Raw genomic sequence first — 20,926 nt, forward strand, 5'->3', positions numbered from 1 at the left:
ATGTTGAAGATTACAGTTACATGGGTGACAAGCTTCTGAGATGAAGCTTAACATCCTCATCTGAAACTTAAGAATATTTATTCATTCAAAAACTAAAAAGCACAAATATACATTAGCTTATCAATTTGCCCAATCTGTGAATGTGCCATTTGAAAAGGGATAAATAACTCACATCTTTTACTAAATGATTTAAGGAAAACCAGCATTATCACTTTTCACTCCTCCAAGATATCTATGTTCTATAACGTATTCATATTCACTGAAATCAGTGGGAGTTCCAAGTAAACACAACTATGAATGTTTATCAGCATTTTGCTTCCTACTACTTTTCACCACTTAAAAAAACTGCTTTCAAGCACAAAAGCTGCATAAGCATGCCGTGCTTTGTTTACTCACAGAACTGATTTTACATGGAGAATATCTATTTTATTGGAGTATTTGCTCAGCACTGTATTCAGGGAAGAAAGTATTAATAAGGCAAAACAAGTGCAGGTTCAAATCCCAGCTTGATTTAGTATGAAAGAAATAGTACAAGGATCATATGTCACTTCCTTTCCTTATATTTATGGAACCCTGGAAGAGCACCTTAGTATGACAAAACCTCAGCTAGATAGTAAGATCCATTAGTAGAGAGGAAGATCTGCCCTTGCAAGTTTCTCTTTCTGCTGCCTCTCTGTTGGCATTCTAACAAGTGGCAAAAGCCAAAAAGGGAAGTGCTGGGGGATACTGAAGGAGGGTGCTCAGTCTGTCAACACTGGAGCTCCTGTACTTCTTTCCACTCGAGTCGTCCACCGTTTCCCCCTGCCCAGCAGCATAACCCCAGAAGGGATTTAGATGTCATTTGTTAATGTAAGATAATAACCAGAATCTTAAATGTAATTCGAAATGTAATTTCAAACCTTAGTAAATTAACAGTCACCTACAGTTCCTTTATTTCAGCTCTAATGATTAACTGTGGTTTAATGTAAAAAGGAAGTGAAAACGGAACTCACAGTCTTGTTGCTCTTTCTGGGTGTTAAATTATAGTTCAGGGAACCAGGAACTGAACATCTGAACCAGGCTGCTGATAATTGCGTGTCTGCATGACTTTGAGTCAGTGCTGATTCCTAGCCACTGCCTGGACTAATCCCTGCCATTTATTTGGCACGATTTTTGGAAGTGGTTTGTCATTGCCGCCTTCTTAGGGCTGAGAGAGAGTGATTGGCCCAAGGTCACCCGGGGGCTTCATGCCTAAGGTGGAGCCAGAACTCATGGTCTCGCAGTTTCTAGACAGATGCCTTCACCCCTACACCAACCTGGCCCACCCACTGATAATTACTGATAGTTGATTTCAGTTTCCATTTTGAGAAAGTACTCTAGTTTGGCCCTTAAGAACCATACCACACTTTTTTTTCAATGCCATGGGCATTAGCCTAATGCTTCCTTTTAAGCAAAATTTTGCAAATATCAACAAGCTTGAGGAAGTATTTGGTTATTAAATTAAAATGTTGCTGATTTACATTCACAAAACATGACCATGACAGCAAAGGAAAATTAAAGTTCTCTGGCATTTCCTCGCATTAATGTGTCCTTTATGGCCTCTCACAATCCATTTTCATACCAGTTACGGGGGGGGGGGAACCCTCACCCTTTTTGTGAAAGATAAAATTTTCACTACTTACTCTTAAATTTGAAAAATAACATCTAACTTAATGAATACTCCCTTTTTAAAAAACAGAGCTTTAACCAGTACCATCTGGACAAGCTACTGAGATCTTTTGGATGAATAAATGTTTACATGCTATTACATATAAAAATGCAATAAAAGACTAACGAAAAAATATAATGAACTATTTAGGAGACCCATTTGTCCAAACACTAACAGATTAGATAAAGACCAATGGACATCAGTTCATGCTAACATACAGAATCGTATTGTAACAATAAATGTAGGGATTTTTCTTTTCTCTAACCATCAGAGAATGAAAATACAGCATTAAGAAAACTCAATTAAGTACCAGATATTTTTTATCAGTAATCACATATAAAAATAAGTTACCATCTGACTAATGTCTATGTTAACATGATCTAGCAGCTCAAAGCATGAAAATATTTATTATCTAAGATAATTGTAGAAAACATGCATGAAAAGCAAAATAAAATCTGGGTCTGGGTGAAAAAGAAATAAAAAACATCCTTATTATCTGGGGTGTAAAATGGAGGTTAACCCTTCATTATCACCTCAACCTGCATTTCTTCCATCCTTAATGGTAAGAGTACAGTGTTTCATGTTTACTAAATGGGTTTTTAGAAAACATTAATGAAGTACCTAGGTGAGTGGCTGCAATGGAACAACATTTCTATTCAAAATATAACCATATGAAATTAAAAAAAGAAAATAGCAGGTCAACTGGCTGGGAAGTAGGCCAGTATAAAGAATTTGTCTAAATAAATTACACAAAAGTTTACAACTGGGAATGGTTTTAAAAACCTTTATTACAAAGGGAAGCGTCTCTATGCAATGATACTATGTAATAGTACAGACTGTTATCTTCCATACCAAAATATAGTAGCCACCTCCAGTTCTGACTCCCAAAGCTCTTTCTTAAATAGAAAATAAGAGGCAAATGGTACCTATTGCTCCCAAATGATTTATCAATGATGAAGCAGGGAGAGAGAAATTAAAAATATCTCTCTCACACACCTCCTTCATAAAATGAAAGGACAGAGTTCTATTAAGTCACTAAAAATGGATATGCTGCACCTGGACCTCAGCATAAGATGACCAGTGGTTTATAGCTGTACATTTTTTCTGAGACTAGTAGGACCAGATTGTGAAACTAGGATAAACAAAACTACTTTCAGGATGATCTAAGTTTTGGTTCACTTGCAAATCTAAATACATGTATTATGTGCAGCTACTTCTCATACCACACAGGAAAGCACAGTACTGGAAGCAGGACAGACCCACACGGAAGGCAGAAGCCATTTAGGCCAGTGTTTCTCAAACTTGGTCACTTTAAAATGTGTGGACTTCAACTCCCAGAATTCCCCAGCCAGCACAGCTGGCTGGGGAATTCTAGGAGTTGAAGTCCACACATCTTAAGGTGGCCAAGTTTGAGAAACATTGATTTAGGTCATCAAATCGAACCCTCTGCGCAGTGCAGGAATCTAAGTAAAAACATCTGTGACAAATGGCTGTTTAGTCCATCAGTTATTTTTTTTTCTCTCATTCAGTTGGAATTCGCCAGCCCCTTCTGTTGTCTGTGTGACAAAGGAGATGAAGAGCAAATATTTTAACCACCGTTACTATACGTGGTAGAGTTCTAGTCAAACTTCATTTTTAAAACCTCCTCTATCTAATACATGTGCCAACAGCAGCCAGTCCAGAATGGCTGCCCTTAAAAAGTGCTGCTCTGACTTGGACGTTGCCTGCCGTGCAAGTATAAGAATGCAGGACATCTACTTTTGTTACCTGCCAGTGTTGTTTTGCATGCCTATACTGAAAGCAGATCTATGAAATATTGCACATTCAATTAGGTACAACAAAAGACAAAAGGCCTTTCGAATCCCTGCCTGATCAAGGGAGCCAACTACAGATCGAGCCAATTAAAAGGTTTTTCACTCAAGGATAGCGCAGTTACTTAAATTTTGCACCATTCTGTATAACACATTCACAGGGATCTCTCATTATCTAGTTTAATGCTGATAAATCAGCAAATGTCTCTTCCTTTAGTCTTCCTTTAGTTTGATACATTACCTTGAGGCACTCTTGCATACCAACATACAGGTTGAAATGGTATGAGGCCTTTTCAGAGTGCCTGAATAAGTATATGAATTAAAACCCACAGGTTGTTAGCCCTTTTCAATCCAAGCCAACCCCCATACATAAAAAGTATTAAAACACTTTTCTGGTATCTATTTCAACTTTCTAATAAGCTATTAAAGCGACAAGATTTAAGGTGCTTTCTGAAATGTAACAGGGCCTGAATATAAATGTTATGCAGAAAGGGTGAATCTTCTTGAAATTCTTTCAGCTGAGAGACAACTACTATTAGTGGTGTTTAGATCTATCCATTATACCTTCCATTTCTAGCCCCCAAAATAAGACTCTCACTTCAGCAAGCTGTCATTATGTTACCATCAGTTTACAAAGAAGTCTCAACTACCATCATGCTGAAGTTGTTACTCAATGAATATCTTCCCACAAGATTAAGTACAGGCTAGAAGCACATTTTACTCCTTCCATGTTACAAACAACATGTGCCATCTTGCTCTTTCTCCCTCCAGTCTCAAACATTTAATTAGCCACAGTACTTTCTAATAATGGCACACTTCTAACTTCAGAGGCTTGGACACATTCAAAACTTCAGTCCACTTATATTTAAAGGAACACCTAAATATATAAGAGGCCAAGAGAAGGCATGTTTCTTTGGTTCTTCATTTGCTGAGAGGGAAAAAGAACAAACTATAAACATTCACTTCCCAAATGTCATACCTATGTACAACATTATCAAGAAGCAAGACAACAATAACCCACAGCATGACAAATAAATGCTTATTAACCCAGTGCCAGAACAAATCCACTGCATGGATCTTCAATCAGCACAATCTGCTCAATTCTTCTTTATTATGTAACAAGGGATTTGCTTTTATTTTTCTTGACTTGGCTTATCAAATCTTAAAACCTTCCAATCTTTTTGGAAGATCAAAGCAATTCAACCCATGATCTATGCATATCTATACCATTCAAACATACAAAATACCACACTATTATGTGATAGATGAACTGGCATTTTTGCCAAAGGAAAAAGAGTTTCCTTATCCATAGCAACCACTCTTAAAATTTTCCTCAACTCTCTTCTACACTACTGTAAAATGCAGTGTTAAAGCTTCTCCTTAAGGTCATTGGAATCCACTGTAAAAAATAAGTTTTTTTATTCACTTTCCAAGCATTTCTTGGAATGCCAGCTTCCATGAATTAATATTTTGACATAAAAAACAAAAAGCAAAGGAATGAAGGATATCAGTCAAAAACTATCTGATACCAGTTGCATGTTCTGTCCAATACCAATTCAATTATTATACAAAAATGTTTTTTTTTTAATTAAAAGAAGCTTTCTTCAGTCAAAAGAAGCAGTAAGGAGCAGGGGGGGAGAGAAACTCTGGAGAAGCGTCTCCACAATTAAGGCACTTCCTAATGAATTCTCATATGTCTTAAAGAGGATTTTGCAAAGGCATCTGAACCAGGAATAGCAAAAACCAAGTCAGTTTAAATTGTCTCCATGGAATTAAAAACTGCTCTTTAAAACTTGGGTTGCAGCATTTTTAATGAAACCTTTTTCTCTTGTTACTCCAAGCTGTCCATTTCCCAAAAGCCATACACTAAGTCTTCTGTAAATCTGGGGAGAAAGGGCCAGGAGTGGAAGGCCCGTCCATTCCTGATACAGTAAATGGTCCGTGGGTATTCAGCACTGATGGAAACTATAAAACAGAAACAGATGTTAATGCTACAGTTGTGTATAAGGTAATGTTTGCATTTTTAGTTATCATTTCCACTGGTATCTGAAGCATCAAGGCTTTGCCATCAGCAAAACATTCACAGGCTTTAGATTCTTCAGCTGAAGACAGAGTAACAATTTCATATGATTGTTTTTGAAGAGGGAAGCCTATCCAGCCCTTTATTCATGCTATGAAATGATTTTATCAAATGGCTTCAAAAGGCAAGCACCTGAGTTACCAAGTCGTTTCTTCTAGCAGTAAAATCTTAAAACACAAGGGCCTTTATAGTTATTGATTTTTCTCCTGTGTTTTGGATTTTTCTGCAGAAATATGAATAAAAAAAAGCCTAAGAGAGGTGAACTCTCCCATTCCCACCCTTGAACTCCCTTAAAACTCTCAAATCAAGCAAAAAAGAGTCAACCATTTCCAACTTTCCTCTTCCAATTCCTTAAGCAGGGGGGTGTACTCAGTGGCCTGAATCAGTTTCTTAACCTCAGCAACTTTAAGATGTGTGGAGTTCAACTCCCAGATCCCAGGTAGAATTCCCATTCCAACTGTATGATTCTGGGATAATTAAGTTACAAAATGGCCTCATGGGACCCACCATCAGGTTGAGTGTGCAGATGCAGTACTGTATAATTTTATTGCATAGTAAAGCACCACACTATCTTATTTATCAACCAGAAGGTCTTTGGGCTTTACAAAGTCCTCACAGGGATAATCAAGAGCATCCTGGGAGGTTATTTTACTTTCTGTTCATGTCCACCTTTCATGAACAGGAAAGTCTTCTATGGCAGCCATTTTCTGAGAATACTCATCACATCTCTCAACATTTCAAATGAGCTCCTGCCCCAAAGCAGTTGCTAATCCCTGATAAACATGGTTCCCCGATACAGATAAGCCTGTTTATTTGGGGAAAAAAGTCTTAATAAGAGGAAGAAAAGCAGCAACAAGCTCAACAATGGCACTTATACCTATCCTCATATCATTTTCCACAGTAAGAAGCCACATCAATCTCCCCAGACTCAGTGATGTCAGGTTCAGCCCAAAAAACTCCAAGAGACAATGCAAATACAGTTCTGTTGCGTTTATTAGCTTCAATCTCCAGACAGAAATCTCGCCAGACTGGACCCTAGTTCCCAAGCCAGCCAGCCACAACACTGTGAATTCCTTAGGGAGCTGCCAGCCTCATCTTCTTGAACTTCCCACACTCCTGTTGGGGGCTAAGAACACACTTATCTTCCTGAGCCTGGCCTTCATAAGTCCATTCCATCACAGACCCTTGGCTTAAATAAGGTTGCACAACCTTGTCCTAATGAAGAAAAAGGCTCACACTTACATGAATATTTAGGAAATATCTGATACATGGACTTTGATTGTTGTCATGATCTGAAACATACCTGGAAGAGGGTATTAGCACCTTGTAATCTTGCTGGACTGAGGGGAGCAACTGGGCTGAGAGTACTCCAAAAATGGATACTGGAGAGCAAGGGGCTTGGCGTCAGTAAAATAGGTGTCTGTGGGACATATAGAACAATAGGATAAAACTAATCATTTGGAAATACTCATTAAGTTCAATATGGCTAACAAGCTTCTAATACCACTAAGGCAAGACATTTGTTTTAACATCACTACTGTAGTCTGGGATCAGACTCCAAAATGACAGTTGATGAAGAGAAGAAAGTCACTTTGATTTATAGATTTTTTTTATTAGTATGTGTAAAGCAACAATAAAAGGGGAACTCAATGAAACACATTCTAAGGGGGGGGGAAACTACATCTGGAATTATCTGAATTAATTCCCAACATTTGTGCTTTCTTCTTACTTGCATGCAGTATAAGCTATCTCATATTTTATCCACAGCTCACACAAATGCATTATAAAAGATGAAAATCCCGAACTAGTTCTGTCTAGTCTATGCACTGAAAACTATGTCACACTGCAAAAATGGGAAGACAATTTGATCAGCTATCTACCTCTTTCGGATACAGCAAGAGGAGGACATGAACCAAGATTTTCTCTGTTTCAGTGTCAGATCCTAACAGGTATGGTGAGATGGAGGGGAAACCTTATTAGTTTTGTCTGACTTCATTAGATTATTATTTTATTTCCTGCTCAAGAAACACTGATGGGACAAAAATAAAACAAGTGACCTGTGAAAACACGTTTTTAACAAAAAAAAAAGTGATGCCCTGAACAGATGATCATAAAATAGAACTAGGCAGAATTCACATTAATTTTTTTTAAATTACATATAAGACAAGTCATATTCTGATATGTTCACTGAATTCCATGAATCTAAAGCATCAGCTTCAAGTTGTTACTCTGATTTTACTTTTGTTTTCATTTTGATCATTGTTTTACTGTTTTCTGGAACTTTACAGCTTGGGAGGTTTTACCCCTAAAAAGTGGCTTATAAATCTTCTAAATACATACAATCACCCCCACATTATATTTTACAGAATTTTCCAAGGTTGCCATTTTGGGATTTAATCCCAACTACTTAATCATAGTTAAATCATTCTATTGGATTGTCTATTCTCCATCACCTCTCTATTTTTCATTGCATTCAACTCACTTGCTTACTCATTATGGTCAATTTTTATATCTGCAGCAAAATTAACTTATAGCTGAAAGTACATTAGGGTTCTTGCTTAATTTAGAATATGAAACTACCTAGAAACAAATTTTTAAAATGCTATGTTAAGTAAAAATTTAGCTGCACATAATGTTGCTGTAGGCATAATAATTAAATATGGTCTTCAACAGCTGAAGAAGTTTCTCTCTAAGAGGGAGAGAAGGTATTATCTCATAGCAACTCCTAATTAGATAACCATGGTTAAACAGTGAAACGTTGGCATTTGTCCTTACTAGGAATAATTTTTAAAATGTCTAGGAAGCTTTGGGTCTCTTAAGAAAAGGTAATATTTCAAAAACCTCCAGCAACATTAAGCATTCTGCATCAACTCCATCAAGCACAGACTAATATAAAATACTAAACAGATTTTGACAATTATCTGGTGAACAACAACCTTGGCTAGATAGCCATCCAGCCTCTTAAATACCTACTTTTATTCCCAAGCTTAAAAAAAAAAAAAGCACCCTTCTTTCCCAAGAATCAGCAGTCAAGCTTCTACACTATTGCTAGTCCACATATAGAATTTGGGTTTGAAGTAAAAGACAGGATTACCTGTGAAAAAAGTGCTGGTGTAAGAGAAGCAGTTGGTAGAGATGGGCTTAGTATTCCCAGTGGACTGGGGTCACTGCCAGTAATAACCAGAGTGGGAGTAATCTCCAGCCCTTTGGGCTTTCTAGTTCTGCTATGACGAAGATCCTTTTCAAACATGGAGGAACCCTGCTCTTTAACCTCTGAGGCTTGATTCTGAGAGTGCTCTAGCTGCTGGCAAACTACAGACTCTGTTTCTGTGTCTATAACCAGATCAGAATTAGAGCTTAACGGTGGCAAGGGAGATTTGGGTGGAACCTGGAGACTAGGAGATGTGGAGGTTGCAGGAGATGTAGAGTTACAATTAGAGGTCAAGCCTGGCAAAGATGCTGAACTTTCAGTGGTTGCCCCTTTAGGTGTTACTAAAGATTCCAAAGCCTGGAGACTTTCATCTGAACCTGAAGATAGGACAGAGGCAGCAGAGATAGTAGAAGTCAGTTGAATAGTCGAGGCAAGGGGAGATATTGAAGGCCTTTTGGAGGACATGGTCACAAATTTTATGACTGAAGGTGTCGGATCCTGAGAAGTTCTTTTCTCTGCCAGTTTCTCAGCTGAATTCTCCATCTTAATTGGCTTAAACAGTTTTGCACAAGAGGAGGAATTAAGAGAGTTCAAAGTAAATGAAGAATATAGGCCTGAGTGGATATAGTCATTGCGACTGGAGGATTTTGCACAGGCCTGATGCTTCTCTTTCCCGTAAGTCTCAATGTCCTTTGTAGTGTTGCTAGTATCAACAAAGCCAGCCTGTGCCTCAGCCTCACCCTCAATCCTGCCAACAACCAGCGGATCCATATTCAAAATCTCTGGGTAAGATACAAACTTGTAAACAAACTTTTGACCATTAACTTTTTTGATGATGTTCTGTGAAAACATCGAAAATAAAACAGGCATTAGGCACCCCCTGCTTGAATACTTGTTCCAGACATAGTTCATCTAGTCAAGGAGGCAGTATCATTAAATAAAGATGAGGGAACTGTGACTGATTCAGTCCCACTGATCTCAATGGGCTAAAGAATCTCTGCGTAGTTCTGGATTCAAACCTACATCTTTCCTCACTTTTGTTTTGAAAGTACAAGGTGTCTTTCATAGGGATTTGGGGGTACACATCCATGTTCTAATCAGGACACATACCCAACTGTTGAGGACAAACATCCACTTGTCAAAAAGCATATAGCACTGGGGAAATTAAGAATGTACTTCCCATTTCACTCTGTCAGGACAGCCATACACCAACAAATCCGTCAACAATAAAAATAAATAATGGATTTAAAAGTACAGCACAGCTTTAAAAAAAGTTTGCTCATAATGAACATGGATTCAGTCAACTGTATATTTTATTGTGTTGATTCAGAAGGCAATATAATATAAGCCAATTTCTGATCTCGGGTATAATACTTCTATCAGTATCGATGGTGCATTTCAGCATCAAGAAATTCAAGATACCATCAAGTATTCAAAGCTGGCTGTATATAACATTTTGATGTAGCTGAAGGGAAATGAACACATGAAATATTTAGCAGAACGGTATGAACTACAGCCATTTCAAAGTCTGTAGACAGTATTCAATGGCACTTGCATTATTCTGTAGCAATGTGCTGAATGCTACAATTTGCGTATTATAAAATTACAAGCAGCATTCCTGCCACTGAGGTCAGTGAAGAAAAAAAAACTAATTCTAGAGCCACTGGAATGCAAGGAAAGTTAAACATTTGAGGCAAACAAAAGGCTGAGTTACCTTTACGTAATAATATATATCATCTTTATTATGGTCACAGACCAGAATTACCTTTACGTAATAATATCTGAGTGCACGACTGAGTTTGTCATAGTTCATGCTGGGCTTGTTTTTACGGATCCCCCAAAGACGGGCCACCTCTTCTGCCTGCAAAAGTTTGAATTCTCCATCATTGGAGGTCCAGCAGATAATATCCTTATTCTGAGATTCCTGAAGAAGTTGCAAAAGGAACTGCCACAAGGTGATAGCACTGTCCATAGCAATGAACTGAAATTCAGAAGAGAGGAGATAAGGTTGTCACCAAGATCATGCACAATACTTTGGGAACAAATACATCTCCTGTGGATGGCCATTAGTGCTATCTGATGAGAGAGAGGTTGCCCAGAGAAAGTCACCTCAAATTTTAGGGGACCCACATTTGCTATACAATCTGCTTTTCTACCTCCTTAGCCTTCTTTGCTAAATCAGATCAGTTGGAAGAATCGCACTGACACCCTATATTCATTTTGCCAAAATGACATACTGTATGTCTGATTCACCTCATAAGGGACTATGCCACTATAGCAGCCAAATAAAATTTCTCCCTCCATTCAAGATAAAAAATATCACGTACAAAGAACAAACTAGTTCAGTACAGCCATTGAACTACATGTTTTCTCATGACAGAAAAAGTATAACTGGGGATGAACAGAGGAGTGCCTATTCAAGTCTGACTTGCATGTTACTTTAAACATTGACATCAATATTACATTCATCTAATAAATTAGAAAATAATAGTAACAAAATAAAATACTATTTTATATATTAGGCAAAAATCATTAATCTGCATCTGCAGGCTTTCTGATGAGAGACCTTTTGCAGACATACTATAGTCCCATTCACCTATTAGTTTTAGAGGTACATTTTAAAAAATATAATACTATTGTTACCTGAAAGGAGGACTAGGTGTTTTTACCCCAGTTTAACTTTAAAAAAAGAGGGATAGGTTCATTTTAGATTTCCTGAGAATATGACAATAGAGACTGATGTGTTTCTCTCCTTATAACCTTCCTTTTTCTGGAGAAGCACTATCTTGCATTCAGAGTCATCTTCCTCTCGGGTAAATACAAGATATGAAATGGTTCAAATAACCTCCTCTTGGCTTTCCAAATCAAATTTTACATTATTTTTCCCCAGATTTCTACAGCTGAATAATGCAGGAAAGATCCCAGTGACATACAACAGAAGAACAGAAAGAATTTTATAGATGGAAATATTGACATTATGACCTTGTCGTCCGTCCTTCTTTTGAGTACCATAAGCATACCTTTTACAAAAATCCACATTTCTAATGAAGATCAATTCCCAGCAGCCCCAGCCAACAAGGCCAATGATAAGGGTTTCCAGAAGTTGTGAACCCAAACATCTGGAAGGCAGCAGATACTAATGGATCTTTACTTTGGTACTCAGTCCTCCAGGTTACAGACACAGATGTGAAAGAGGAATCAGGATCATGAGACTAGTGTCAAAAAATAAATTAAAAAAACACAAAGAAGAAAGCAAACATGAAGAAGTCTTAGTCTATCACTTTCCAAATAGCATAAATAATACAATTTATTGCAATTCTACTGAAAATTTATAGTCTAAGAAATTAACTGATAATAATTCTATTACTGTAAAACCTTTGGAAAAGTACCAAGAAAAAATTTACAGAATATGACAAAGTAGCCCATTCAGAAGAGATGCCAGAATGTAGTTGGCTCAAGAAAAGTATTTGCATAATATTTAAGTAGGGCTCAGCATTTTTATTTAAAGTATCCATTAAGACAACTGTCTCCTTCCTTGAGATACAATCTGTCATTTCATCTATTTTTAATACTGTAGATCTCTTCAATTTACCTTCCAAGAAGATTTGTGACATTTGATGCCCGCAGACTGCCCAGGTAAGAAAACAGGCAGAAATGGAGGTCACAGAAAAAGCAGATGTCTGTGACAAGTCTCATTACTTTTACTATCCTAGAGTACAGGTAGTCCTCGCTTACCAACAGTAATTGGGACCGGGAACTCCATCACTAAGCGATGTAATTGTAAGGTACAATATCACATGACCACGCCAACTTATGATGGCAGCCCAGTTGCCAGTTAGGTAAATCCCATGCAATCACAGTGATTGCAATTTGCAACCTCCTGCCAGCTTCTCATTGACTTTGCTCGTTGGAAGCTGGCAGCGAAGGTCTCAAATGGTGATCCCATAACTGTGAGATGCTGCAATGTCATAACTGCAAGCCGGTTGCCAAGCACCCAAATCGTGATCATGTAACCACAGGGATGCTGTGATGGCTGCAATTATGAGGACTGTCGTAACTTTGAACGGTTGCTGAATGAGTGGGCATGAAGGGAGGACTACCTGTACCCAAGAGCAAATCATATTTCTTTCCTATTCCAACTTTGACTGAAGTCAATGCCAGTAGATCACAAGTAAGAAGATATCTTTTGAAGTCCTCCTTATCAACAATCTTAGGAGAGCACAACCAAAGTTATAAGGGACACAAAAGAGAAGTATTTGTGAACATTTGTATCCTGCATTTCTGCTGGCAACGGATGATAAGAGTTATAGTCTACACACCTGGAGGTCACGAGATTGATAAAATCAGCATTCCCCAATGAGCTTCTTCCATTTGTCAAGAAAATACTGAAACAAAAACTAAAGAGGAAGCAATTATTTTTCTACTAAATTTTCAATACAGTACTGACTAATTCATATAAAGAAACACATCTGCAGGGTTTTTATGCATAAAGATCTCTTGTTCAGTCTCCAACATTTCTGCTGTAGATTACTGGGTAAGAAGGCTGGGAAAGACAATTACTGGAAGGCAGATGCCATACAGGCTAAAGTGTAACTGGTGCGTGGTAGCCTGCTCCAAAGTCTTTAAAAGAAGTTCTTTACAATGAGCAGAAGCATGAACAAAGCAATTCTCGCTGAATCATTAAAGAAGGGGAAAAAAGCAAAGCAAAGCACCATACACATGCAGACAGCTAGATTCAGTTTCTGAAGCAGCTGCATGAGCCTTGAAAAATTTGTATCTGCTTTAACCATTAGAAGTGCTTTTTTGTGCTTCTGCACATTGCAAAGCACCTCTTTCAAAAGTTTTGCTTAGCTTTGGTGATGGAGTATTACAGTCAGATCCTTGGTTTATCTTATATTGCATCCATCATGGGTTGCATTGGGACAAATATGGCACCCCCCCCCCAAAAAAAGCTAAACCAAAACTGCATAAAACAGTTTTGGTCAACTGCTATCAAATAGCTCTTAATAGCACCAACCCAACCCCCAACTAGTGTGAGAAGAGCTTTTGAGGAACCATCTCACCTTGAAACAAGGGAAAAATAAACAGATTCAATTTGAACTTGGGAATGTAAAGAAAAACTAAAGAAACTAAAGAAAGAAAAAAGAGAAGAAAAAAATGCCAACCCAGAATGCGGAAAGATGAAGTGGAAACCTAAGTACACTCAGTTCACGAGGAAACATTCTCTCCAATCAGGCCAACCAAATAAACCACCAGTATGCTTTTTGTGTTCCTCCTTTCCCCTTACACATCTCTTTGTTTCTTTGTGTCTATCTCTCTTTTTGGGGGGGCAGGGGGAGGGAAGATTGTTCTGGAGGCTTATTGGATTGCAGAACTGGGGAAAATGTTTCAAATAAATTGTTTATGTTGACTGTTGATGATCAGGGATAATAGTTCAGAGCTGAAGATTTAGCATATTCCTTTAGCAAAATGTTGGACTATGCAAAGCTTAAGCAACAATTTGGTGAAATACTAGGAATCAAGCAGTGAAATACAGCAGTTGCTTTTCAAATGCCATAGGACAGAATGGCTCAAGAGCTCACTACAGTATCCAGAAATCCTTCTGTGTATGGCTTAAGCAACACAGCAAAGACACTGGAATGCCTAAAAGTTCTTTCTCTGATTGTATGTTGCCCTTGGTACAGTTTGTGACAGCTATAATAGGCAAGGGGAGCCCCAGAAACCATGGTGCACTTTTAGAGCACAATTTATTAAGATTATTGTAATGTGCTCTATACGGGGTCTCCTTGAAAAATGCCTGGAAACTATAGCCAGGACAAAATACGGTGGCCAGACATCTGTGAAGCTTGCATTTTGAAAACCGTGTACTGTATTATCAACCTTGGAACTTCTTCACTGTTTTGAGCAAAATTCAAGACATTGCTTTTTATCTATGAACTGTGAGAGACTCACTGAATGTAGGAGTTTGATGGTATCTTGAAGATGATCTAGTCCAACCCCCTGCCTAGTATATTGTCCCTCAACAAGCCTATCATGCTAGTAGGAAACACAGCCACCCTGGAAGGCTTTTATGGGGTCCCCCTAACCAACTTTTTTAGACCGAAGAAGCTGCTTGAACAAGTAGCGAAACCTCTCTACTAAAAATGAAAAGAAGTGCAGTTGCCATGATCCAACCTCCAGACAATTCCACCTGGATGGCTGAGAAACTTCATAAGCATACTGCCTAGTATAGGAATGTACAACTATAGCATCCCTGACAGATAGTCATCCAACTTCTATTAAATACCTGCAGCTAAAGTGAGTCCACCATTTTCTAAGGAAATCTGTTCCATTGTTGAATAGCTTTTATTATTAACCATATTTTTCCTTATGTTCAACCAAAATCTATTTCCTTGAAATTTAAATCCACTGTTACTTGTCCTCGCTTCTAGAACAACTCTGAACAATTTTGCCCTAATACTTGACAACTCTTTAAATATTTGAAGACAGCCACCATGTCTCCCCAGTTTTCTCTCCTTCAGGCTAAATATATCCAAACCCTCCAAGTGTTCCTAGTAAGTTTTTCCTTCCAGAGACTTTATCATCTTTGTTGCTCTGCTCTGGATATTCCAGTTTGCCAGTGTCCTTCCTAAAATGTAGTGCCCAGAACTGGATACAATTTTCTAGGTGTGGTCTGCCCAAAGCAGAATAGAAAGAAATTATTTCTTCTTTTGATCCTGACAACCCATTTGATTTTTCTTGCTGCTGCATCATACTGTTGCTTCATGTTCATCTTGTGATCCATCAAGACACCAAGATCCTTTTCACATATACTGCTATCCAGTATGGCCTCAATCCTATACTCATGCCTGTGATTTTCTTACCCAAACATAAGAATTTGCATTTGTTCCTGCTGAAATTCATCCTGCTGGTTTCTGACCAGTGTTTCAGTTTATCAAAATCCCTCAGATTTTGATATTAGCTTCTAAGTTTTTGCAATCTGCCTACATTTGTGTTGGCTGCAAATATTTTCTAATCATTCATCCAGGTAATTTAATGATATGTTAAACACACAGGGATAGAATAGAGCCCTGTAGTACACCAAGCAGTACTTCCCTCCAGCTTGACACGACACAGAGTTTAAGGCTAAGATATCTGAGGACTACATCCTACCACATAAACTCCTTCATGAAGGAATTAAAAGAATCTTGTTTAGGAAAGCATTTGAATTTTAATGGTGACATCTTTGATCTTTGATCATGTCTGATCTTGTTGATCAGGATTGAAATGTACTTTGTAAAGCACTCAAAACCTTGGGAGAGGGACAGTATGTAAATAAATGTCATGAAATTAACACACACACCCCACAAAGTGAGGTCATCTCCATCCCTACTTATTTTCCAGAAGTCCCTCAAGACCTGGCCATGTCATCTGGCCTGGGGATCTCAGGGGACCGGTGAAATCTTGAGAGGGCTCCCTTGCTGATCTAATTTCTTGTGTGTTTTATTTTTTTTAACTTTTTGACTGCTTTTAACATGTTTATTATTTTTATATTTTTTGCTGTACACTACGCAGAGTCACTTTTTGTGAGATGGGCAGCCATATAAATTTGATAAATAAATAAATAAATGTACCCCATTACGTATGGCGTAGTATATTTAGAGCAACTACTTTAATGGACAGGTCCTTTTCTAATTAAACTTCCTGCGGTAGGAGTTTTTTACACTGGCATCCTCTGTCTAATACTGTGCAAGAAATATGCTTCCATTTTGGTCAAGTTTTTAATGTTCTTTATTTTTATATATACATACATAAATCCTTATAATACAAAGGATTTATTTGTTCCTGTGATTGAATAATATTTTTAAGCTTACTGGGTTTTTTTATTTACATATCAGCTCACATGAATGATTCATAACTGTATTTAACATATATATACAGCCTAGATCCTATGGCAAAAAGGCCACTATTTCCCACAAACAACATCCCCAAAACCTGCTGAATTAGCAGCATGATCAGAGAGAGAAAAACCTAAATCCACCTGTAGGTTGCTTGATATAGTCAAAGAATTTCTGCAAATGTTTAGTATATTGTCCCTTACAATTCAAACTTCTTGCATTCCAGAAGTTGCTACCTAAAATACATACACATGAAAGAGAATTCCTTGTATCTCTTGAGGGATCTATGGCTATAGCTTGTGGAATGTTAAATAATGGGCAAGCTACTTTCCTTTTTCTAATCAGTTTGTCCATTTAGCCTTGCAGCTGCAGAACAAACTTCAAAGACCTCCATCTACTACACAAGTAAAAAAAAATGTTCTTCCCTACATGCTCAAATAGTAAAGCTTCCAAAGATTTTCCAAATACATACAAGGCTAAAATGGAAGTTTACAAAATAGTTCCATTTAAGCAACATCTAAATCCAATTGACAGAAGTGCATGCAATACAATCTATTGCAATTTTCCCCTACCTTCCAAGATACCTGGAGGTCTTGGAAATTGCAGACCAATACACCTTGGCTATGTTATATGTGCTAGCTATATGTATGTGCATTTTTGTATTTACTTTTCTTCTTAAAGCAGCAGAACACTACACTGTTTCAGACAACTTTGAAAATAACCTTCAACTTCAAAAGTCATATCCTATGTACCATATTTACCATGGTAAACATTAGTAGCTTTGCTAGCTGTACTCCCAACTGTTGTACTGAATTTGTACTTCAGCTGTACTTCAGATCTTGGCAAGCATATACTGTTTTTTTAAATCTAAAAGCCTGCAAAAAATTGGCTAATAATGGTTTTTGTGACAATAGTCACATCAACGACGCTACAAAAGACTTAAGCAATAACCTGAAACACTAGAGAATATCACTGACTCCAAAAATAGTACTGAAGTTCTTAGCTATCCTTCACCAAGCTGGTGTCCTCTGTATATGTTGTGACTACAACTCCCAGGTTTTACAGGAAGAAGGGGGGTACGTCGTCATTTTATTCTCACAATAAACCTATGAGGTAGGTTGGGCTCAGAAAACAATGATTGTCACAAAATCACCTAGTGAGTTTCATGGTAGAATTATAGAAGCTGAAGTCCAACATACACTTGTGCACCAAGTTGCAAGAAGACTGACTTAAAAGATGGGGGAAATGGGATGAGCACCATCAGGCTACATCTTCTGACCCCAATTCTTCTCTGTGAGGTACAAGTATACTGCCACTGAGGGATGCTAATTGAGAGTTCTTCCTGTGAGCAGCTCCTGCCATCTTGGTTGACTCAGGACCATCTATTTGTTGTTCTTGTTATCAGGAAAATATTTATACATATGTATTGTAGCTTTTGTTTTACACAAGTCATGTGATCTAATAAACATTTCCAGGGGAAAAAATCAAAGTTCACAGCAGAAAAAGTAAGCCAAGTTCGGTACAAATAACTACTATATCCTTTCAGAGCCAAAGTGCTGAATGGAATAACAAGATTTCAATGCGTTTGTAGCTGCTTTCATCCAAGTTACTGGCACGTACACAGAAGCATGCAGACACACAAATGTCCTCATCCACATGACACCACAAAAGAAATCTTAACGTTTTCATACATATAACACAGGCTCTGAAAGAGAATCTGCTTCACTCACTGTTTAAACATTAACCTTTAGAAGTATGTCTGCTGAGATCTATATCAGTATAAGACATACTGACAAGTGAAATACTTGCATACAATACCAAACTCTTTCAACTTTTTCTTATGAGACATGAGATCCTCTGATAGTTAAGATTTAATGAAAGGGCCTCCTTAAAGAGCAGATCCAAATACCAGTAGATGGTAATATGAACACCTTCACCATTTGTACTTAAACAAATTATATTTGCAGTTCCTACCAGTCACCAAAAAGTCCTCCTGTGTCTCTTCTACTCCATGTGCCACTTATCTCTGCTAGTCTATTAAACAGTGCAAAAACACAAAGCTAGAGAGACAAGTATTCAGCCAGCTGAGAAGAACACAAGATATTTCAGTATAATAATAAGGGAGAAGAGGTCTATGATATGCAGCAATGAAAGCTAAGAGTAATCAAGGAAAGAGAAAAATCTCTTTGGCCAAAGCAAAAGTAAACAGATACCTATAAAAAAATGTCAGGGTAAACTTACAGGTGATCATAAGCAAAGCATGGATCTTGGAAAATAATACTAGATTCTCAAAACTTTGACTGGAGTAGAAAATGAACAGTTGTAGGAAATAAACATTTGGTGTGTTCCAGAAGAAACAGTAATTTGAGTGAAAACTGTGGGAGCAAACAGAGAAATGCCTCAGATAGTCTTAGTAACTGGTTTCACATTCATAATCAGGACAGTTAAAGAAAACTATCAGTCCAGAATTTATCCTTTTTTCTAATGATTGTTCACTGGTAGAATGAGAAGGTTCATCTATTAGAAAAAAACGGGGCATGATCAACAAGGAACTTAAAACCTTGTATAAGCAGAGATCACATACATAAAATAATTTCTAATATTTCTGACAATTCACACAGAAAAGCTGAATTCAATTTTGGCCTTTTCTTTAAAGAATTGCTTCTAATATGACCATTGCAAAAAAAGGAGCCAACTTTTCCTCTCTGTAGTTTGCATGTACACGCATTATGTATGCCTACTTTAGGTACTAAGCAAAAAGTATCTGGAGTAGCCCCACATGATCTCTTGCCTCATAAAACATGCAACCAGTGCAAAGGTTATGGCTATGTCTGTAGATCTACAGAAATCTCAAATGCAGCTTGCTTACCATGCATGGGCAGCATCAGGTACCTGTCATAAAGGCAATAACTAAAAGTGTGTGTGAAGGAGAGCAGAGTGAGTTCCTGAAGAGCCACGATGACAGAATCGGAAGATTGTGGGTTGGTTAGGAAGATCCCAGCATGTTTCAGAGGCCACATCTGAAGTTCTCAAAGCAGAAAAAGAAGGGAGCATTAAGATTAAACTTTACAGGCTGAGAATTAAGGCCAGAGAGTGGTAGGGAAATGTCAAAATAGCGGTGGAGACAGAGCCAATATAGGCCTCTAGATACAGATTTAGTTTGCTTGAACCAGGAAGACATTTCCAAATCCTTGCTCAGTCACCCTCACACTTATCGGCCACGTTCACATATCACGGCAAGCCAGAATTATGAAGCATGCGGGACAACTGTTGTATGGGAATACTTTTCAGAAAACAAGTAACAAACCAGCTAACAATGATGAAGGACAGGGAGATAAACCGAGGCGGGGCTGAGCACGCCAGAAGAACAACTTCAAAAGACGACTGCTCGTGCCCCGCACGGAATCTGGAAACACGGGGCGGGGAGGCGAGAGGACCAGGAGCCTTAGGCCCGGAACCTCATCCGAGAGCGGTAGCTCAGCCGCTTAATGTGCTTAGCTTTAGGGAAGGGACTCAGAGCATACGCAGAGTGTCCGTTAAAGAAATTCCGCACACGCGAGAGATTAGCGGCCGGGGTGCGCAGATCGTCCAACGTGCCTGGCGGGATTCCAGCTCCGACTGGCTGCTTTTACCAGCCAGCCAGAAAGAAGGAGAGAGAAGGGTCCCAAGCCGACCCCGGACTCACCCAGGCGGAGAGCCCCCCGCGCCAAGCGGTTCCTGTGCAACGGCAGGTGCTGAGCTCCCTGCCGAATGCCTGCCTTTCATGGCCAGCGGCCTCCGCGGAGACTCGAAATCTGGCTCCCCATCTCTCTGAGGGCAAAACCGAAACAAGGAGCCGAGTTGCAAGACCAGCCTGGCAGATCAGGCATTTACTCCGTAACAGATAGGCTCCCCAGTCCAATTACGGCCACCGTACCCCGCACTTCCGCCACCCCTCGCGAAGGGGAGGCTAGAGCCCAATCGCGACAGCCTTAGTAACTTATTGGGCCAATGGGAGACTTCTTCCCGCCTCCATTCCGCAAGGCTTTCTGGTCATTGCAGTTTTTTGTAAGTGGGAGTCTTGCTTTTACCAGCCAGTGAGAAAGACAGCGTATCTAGAAAGCGAGAGTTATGACGGTTAGCGCTACGGTATTTGCTTATTGCAAACTCAAAGCAAGTCATCAGAAGTTTTCTTTAGAGCACGCCTATTTTGTTCTGACACATGCCTTGAGGCCTGGTTTATTTATTTTTAACAATCTGTTTAGTTGGTTTATCCTTATTAACATAATTTGTAACCCTGAAAGTGAGAAAACAATGGCGGGGGGGGGGGTGGAATTGCTA

At 38.6% G+C, this 20,926-nt stretch overlaps 1 protein-coding gene across 5 annotated transcripts; it reads right to left on the reverse strand.

The window, feature by feature from the left end:
- Positions 1 to 3,193: 3,193 nt before the first annotated feature.
- On the reverse strand, positions 3,194 to 20,528 carry ELK4 (ETS transcription factor ELK4). 5 transcript variants are annotated; one of them, XM_088154372.1, is made up of 9 exons: positions 20,292 to 20,528; positions 19,476 to 19,626; positions 18,848 to 18,981; positions 13,049 to 13,126; positions 11,750 to 11,941; positions 10,495 to 10,710; positions 8,673 to 9,569; positions 6,882 to 6,998; positions 5,474 to 6,793 (listed from the first exon to the last, which is right to left on the reverse strand). In XM_088154372.1, the coding sequence occupies exons 6-9, from the start codon at positions 10,699 to 10,701 to the stop codon at positions 6,653 to 6,655; spliced, it is 1,362 nt and encodes a 453-aa protein (XP_088010498.1). In that variant the 5' UTR covers positions 10,702 to 10,710; positions 11,750 to 11,941; positions 13,049 to 13,126; positions 18,848 to 18,981; positions 19,476 to 19,626; positions 20,292 to 20,528; the 3' UTR covers positions 5,474 to 6,652. The 5 variants fall into 5 exon arrangements, with proteins under 5 accessions (XP_025032306.2, XP_088010498.1, XP_088010499.1 ...); XM_025176538.2 differs by lacking the exons at positions 5,474 to 6,793; positions 18,848 to 18,981 and adding an exon at positions 3,194 to 5,463 and having other exon boundaries at positions 20,292 to 20,526; XM_088154373.1 differs by lacking the exon at positions 18,848 to 18,981 and having other exon boundaries at positions 13,049 to 13,114.
- Between the last annotated feature and the right edge of the window lie 398 nt (positions 20,529 to 20,926).

The sequence above is a fragment of the Python bivittatus genome, unplaced genomic scaffold, assembly GCF_059951505.1.
Source record: "Python bivittatus isolate LINGU-HERP-01145 unplaced genomic scaffold, Pbiv_v1 ctg000700_np1212, whole genome shotgun sequence".
In the NCBI taxonomy this organism is placed as follows: domain Eukaryota; kingdom Metazoa; phylum Chordata; class Lepidosauria; order Squamata; family Pythonidae; genus Python; species Python bivittatus.